This window comes from Plasmopara halstedii, assembly GCF_900000015.1.
Source record: "Plasmopara halstedii genome assembly, contig: Scaffold_430, whole genome shotgun sequence".
Lineage (NCBI taxonomy): Eukaryota > Oomycota > Peronosporomycetes > Peronosporales > Peronosporaceae > Plasmopara > Plasmopara halstedii.
This window is the reverse complement of record NW_020187350.1, coordinates 128,486-134,201: the sequence shown is the minus strand read 5'-3', so window position 1 is coordinate 134,201 and position 5,716 is coordinate 128,486. Positions and strand designations below refer to the sequence as shown.

General features: G+C 46.0%; 2 protein-coding genes across 2 annotated transcripts; one reads left to right on the top strand and one right to left on the bottom strand.

Moving 5' to 3' along the window:
- Window positions 1-2,194: 2,194 nt before the first annotated feature.
- On the top strand, window positions 2,195-3,561 carry PHALS_09608 (G1/S-specific cyclin E; the record flags this gene model as incomplete). Its single annotated transcript, XM_024724895.1, has 2 exons — window positions 2,195-2,710; window positions 2,812-3,561. The coding sequence occupies 2 exons, from the start codon at window positions 2,195-2,197 to the stop codon at window positions 3,559-3,561; spliced, it is 1,266 nt and encodes a 421-aa protein (XP_024575726.1).
- A 475-nt stretch (window positions 3,562-4,036) lies between these two features.
- PHALS_09607 (Transcription initiation factor TFIID, subunit BDF1 and related bromodomain proteins) lies at window positions 4,037-5,716 on the bottom strand (the record flags this gene model as incomplete). The annotated part of the gene is made up of 1 exon (XM_024724894.1): window positions 4,037-5,716. One exon carries the CDS (start codon window positions 5,714-5,716, stop codon window positions 4,037-4,039), a length of 1,680 nt encoding a protein of 559 aa, XP_024575725.1.

Below are 5,716 nucleotides of genomic sequence, written 5' to 3'. Positions count from 1 at the left end.
GGCATGGTGTGACCACACCCAAACAAGAATACGGTACGGGGCTGGATAGCCAGTAGTTTTACATGTATTTAGATTTTAGTACACATATTTAGGAGAATCTATGCATTTAAAATTAGGCGGCTTTGCCTCAGATAAAAATAGAAAGAGTCAGCTTCTGAATTTAAACGGAAGAGTTAATTAGCCTTGGGTTAAGGTTGTAGTTACTCTTGGAGTAATCCGCTAAACTCGTACTTGTTCAAGTATAGAACGAAAGGTCGGTGACCTAACTTACGCTTCCTCTAAGCGCAAAGCTACGACAGCTCCGCTGCACTAAAGCTGCAATATACAATCGCTGTTTTGTGTCTCGTCTTGAGACGGCTAATTCATCCTTTCCGGCTCTGCTAGAAGCACCAAACAATATTGATTTCGATTTTTTCATCCCGTACAAAAGCTTTGACAGCTCCGAGACTGCACGAAATCCACTTCTGCATCCTGACAAAGGTGATTTATGACTCAATAGGCTCCACCAAGAGAGAAGTGTATAGTACCAAAAATCTTCGACTTCCATTCGCCCCGTGGCTCGTGAAAATTCATTATCGACATACCGATCATAAGATCCCAAATCGGGGTCTAGGAGAGTAAATAGGTAGGCGCTTAACGCTATCAGAGTCTTCAGTCTTTCCTTGAAAACTAAACAGAACCTTCGGCTCACTCACTAGCGTTTGCGTTGCACGACACAAGAATATTAATTCCCACAATCGGCATCTTCAATGCCTTCGCATAATATCTTTTTTGACAGTTGCGCGTCCTATGTCAATGCACAACGTCTGTCAGAGCAATCAACGGATCCACAAAGCTCGGAACATTGATATCAACAACAGCAGCCCTGGGTCGTGAATACTCCCTCGCTGAAGTAAAGTTGATCATTTCAGGGCAGGGTTCCACTGAGTATGACGTCAACCTTGTACAATAGAATCACGTCAAATCCTAGTAAGTCATTCTGCGTTCACTGGGACTTATTGTTTGCCCGCAAGAAATAATGTCTGGAGTACGAGCCTTTGTACATCACAGCTGAGTCAAAAGGGTTACGCAAGACGCAGATATTTTGTAATCCCACGGCTGCTATATTAGCGAAACTACGGAGATGCGGAAGCAGACATGGACTTTTCTCGTCCATCTCAGAATCCATCGCCATTCTGAGTTCCGGCTTTTGACACGACTCTTGCAATATGAAAATAGTACTCTCATTCGATACGACACCCGCGGCTTCATCGAAAGAGGAAGGGCACGCCACACCTGTGCAGAAAACCTCCTAAAATTAATAGTATCACGGAGGAAGGTCACATACCATAGCGATAACAACCCTGTTGCACAGAACCCGATCTGTGCAAGGTACACGGCATTTCGTTGTGCCAACACCACTACATGATTATCTGAATAAGTTTTCACAATCAGTAGACTTACGTGATCTTTTCAAGCTGTGATAAGGGTGTGCGCTCCAAATAAGATCGATCTTGATTTACCAGCTAGCGCCCAACTCAATCGTAAGAGTAAATTTGTTCGGGAGCAAGAATGTTTAGCAGATCTGTGCCCGTTTCACTTACTACATGTTTTCTTTGCATCTTACTATTTGTACGACGGTGTGGATATTCGCCTTATCTATATGTTCTTGAAGAGGATTAGATATCAGTTTCGCTTTGATTTAGTGAGAACAAGGTTTTATCTGTTCTTGAAGGGGTCTTTATGTGACACTGCTTTATGAAATGAGATTTATCATCTTTTTAAACTTGACCCAATCTAAAACATCCACGAGCTTTTTTGTGATTGCGTAACTTTTCTATTTGGTATTGGCTTACCCATCAATCAAAGTGACATTAATCGGATTGTCAGGTCAAGATATCAGTAATAAGTCTTCCAGTTGTCAACGCGATACATCAGAGATAAAACTGTCGAAAATTGCGCGATCGAGTACTTCCCATCCAAACATAAATAGTATCAGCGTAAAGAGGAAAGTACTCAGTTTTGAGTCTTTCTGTGTATTTGGGTAGCTTTCTATCGTACTTAGTAGGGTCTTCTGGCTTTCTCTTGTGTTCGGCCGCGCTAGAGTGTGGAAGTGACGGGGGAAGCGTAGGAGGAAGAGAGAAGCGCCGCGGAGGAAGTAAAGAGACGAGGACCGGAAGAACCACCACCACGAGCCTTTAGGCAGGCGTCAATCATGAATCCTGATCTCATGACGGTGCTAAGCATGCGTCAAAAGGAGATGTCGTATCACCAACTCGCTCTTCCTGGCCGCCTCTCACCTGCAATCTCTAATGATTTTGGCGCCAACTTGCCGCTTAAATCGTCGGACATGCATGACCAAGACTCGGGTTTTAGTCTACAGACGTCAAACTTTGAGCAATTTGGCTTCACGTGGCACTGGATTATCGAGGTAGCGACTCATTTCGCGCTTCAGCGACAAACTGCACACTTTGCTAACCAGTATGCGCAAGTTTTGCTGCGTCGTCGTGTTGCTTTTTCGAAAAAAAGTTACACAATTGGCTTTCGAGACGACGTACGTTACATGCAGAGGCAGCTGCGCGTACTTGGCCTATCGTGTGTCTTTATGGCGGCAAAGATTGAGGAAGTGCACCCACCCAAGGCAGCTGAACTCGTTGCATTTTTGGCCAAACGTGGCGCTGTTAAATTGGCTGCAGAAGATCTGGCACGTCTCGAAGTGGATTACGTTGTGGTAAGTAGTAGGAGAGGAATCAAACTAAGAGGCTTGGGGCTGTTAAATGGTTGACAGGTCCTTTGTATTCTTTATTAATTCTTACTGATTTTGATTACTAGGAACTGCAATGGAATTTGCACCCTACGACGCCTTACGCATGGCTACTTTTCATGGTGGCGGGGGGCTCGGCTGATCAACGTCCATTGGATACTATGGGCGACTTTGTCAATCCATCACGCAATCTTTCGGGCACGAAGGAGCTGTTTGTGAACGCTATCCGCTTAGTCGACATTGCGCTGCTTGACTTTCAGGCCATTGAATATTGGCCCAGTGTTCTTGCTGGTGCGGCCTTGTTGCTTGTGGACCCGGCGTTGGACTTCATGTTCGTGGCACAGTTCCTACAGTTGGACCCAAATGTGCTCTGGGAGTGCAAGTCATGGCTTTACGCCATGGCTTTTGGTGTATGTGATCTCGAGGCTTTGAGCACGCAGGCTAAGGACCGCTGGGTCAAGGTGCCGGTGGAGGAATTGCTGTTCATTCAATCGCAGGTTGTGGTGCCTAGTCACTTGGCTTGCGGTCTACTGCGTCCGGACAGCTTGGTGGATTTGTGCTCTGCTGGTTTGCACACTCCACTCGGAAAGGGCTATGGCCTTGATACTTGTCAGTCACCCTGTTCTCCTAGCAACAATTATGCCATGGTGGCACCACCGTCAAATTGCATTTGTAAAAGTGGCTATCACACATGCGGTGGAGAGACGCCCGGTCCGCATGTTTACCATTTTAAGTACGGCTGGCAGGGAATTGAAACAGGCCTGATCACGGAGCCAACCTTGGGATATCAACAAGAGCATTACATGCAGTACCCGTAGGTGGATGGTGGTGACGAGGGCGAAAAGGATTTACAGAGAAAAGTGAAGAGGAGACTACAATACAAGATAAATACTCGTAAGTTTGATTGGAAATGGGGTGAAGAAGCTGTTGATCTGAGGGAAGAAAGAAGTATAGGAGGTTTGTTAATGACCACATAAGGAGACTCAGCTTGAACCCAAAAGCTCAACAAAAGAACAAACAACTGAAAATATGATATTCGACTGGTAAGTCAAGCACTTGGAATAGTTCGTTTTGTAGGTTTAATTGACTATTAGTTTAGTACAATCTGCGCTACAATAACGACAACACTTGAGCTTTAAAGTCTAAGCATGATTTCAGGGATGTTAGGTGTGAATATTAAATATGATCACCTGAAAAGCATTTCACTCGTTTGTCAAAACATCATGGCACTAAAGTATTTCTTCAACTGTGGCAAAGTTTTCTCGTTGTTTATTACATGAGGCACGCACTATCCTAAGCATTTATAGCTGGTGTTTGAAACGCCATAGGAATCTGAAGCTTTGTGTATTTCTTCAACCAGAATCCCGCCCGTTTGCTCGTTGAAGCATTTGAAACTGGCAGCAATACACCTGTCCACGCTGCAGTGTCTAATTTCATCTGTGCCCGACGTGCGCGCTCTGCCTCCTCTTCTGCAGCGCGACGCTCTCGCTCTTCACGCAAACGTACTGCTTCTGCTATTTCCAGCTTCTGAAGTTTACGTCGACTTCGAATTTCAGCTTCACGTAAAGCATCGTCAGTGGCTGCCACAGCTGTACGACGTCTCTTCTCTGTTCGTGCCATTTCCTCTTCACGTCGGGCTCGCTTTCGCCGTTTTTCTTCGGCCTTACGCTCTTGCTTGTTCATGCGGTCCATATTTGGTCTGTTTGGCATAAGTTGCAATTTTACTCGGGTCGCTGTCGCATCCGAAATATTTGCATCCTCCCTTGAGCTATTCGTGCCACCGACGACGATCGTTCCCACGACAGAAGTAGCTGTGTCGACAGGAGCTGTTGAGGGTGTGCGCTTGCTAGGCATCACCAAACTTGCATCACTACCAGTAGCAGTTGTTCCCCCTTCCACTGTGCTTTTGTGGGGCTTGCAGCCAGAGTCTGCATCGTTAGCAGCTTGAGAGAGATGCTTTTGCGATTTCTTTTCACGCTCATCCGACATTTCGCTCCGCTTTCGCTTTGACTCGTTCATTCGTTCCTTTCGTAGTAGTTCCCGACGTCGCGTCTTCTCAGTCACGTCCAGTGTCACATCACTCCACAAGTCATTCACTACAGCCAACATGTGCACTGCTGCAGAATACACACTCCATCCTTCGCGATCCTTGTCCGCCCGATTGTAAACCATAGCATTTTCGAACGTCAGGCGCACATCCCGAATAAAGTCCCCGTGCATTTTGTACTCAAACGCCGTTAGTTTTTCAGCAATCGTCGACAAGTCCATTGGTGTCTTGACAATGTCAAAATAATCCGACGTCAGTGCGGGAAATAACACACGAACAGGCTTACGAAATGGCCAGCAATTTTTGTCGTGTTTCTGGCTGTTTAATACCCGAAGCAGCTTCTGACATTCTTTGGCTTTCAACTCTACTGGGACGGTGCTGACAAACTCGGCACGCTCGCGTCTCAATTGATCCCGCTTGGCGCGACTCTGCTCACCTGTTACCTCAGGCCCCGAAGTAATCAACATCTCAGCACACAACGAATCAAAGTACCACAGTAGGTGGGCAGACATTTCGCGCACTTGAGTTGACGCGGAATCATCAGCACAATTGAACCGCATAGCATTCTGAAATATCAATCTACCATTATACAGAAAATCAGCTTGAGTGAGCGCGTGCGCATGCAGCTGTTCACGTAATGTGCGCAGATCCATAGGCTCAGCAATAAGGCTCTTATATTCCGTAGCAAGCTGAGGAAATACCTCCAATAGTGGATGGTTGAAGTGAAGTTTAGATACTTGCTCGATCTTACCCAAACGATTAAGCACGCGGTCACAAGCGCTCTCCCACGAAGTCAAATCAGACTTTTTGTGCTTTTTACTTTTTTTATTCGAAGCCGAACTTGCACTTGGGGCAAGTTGTGGTTCAACCGGGCCTCTTTTTGAGGCAACAGCAGTCAAATTAGGAGCAGGGACTGCAGGCGGCAT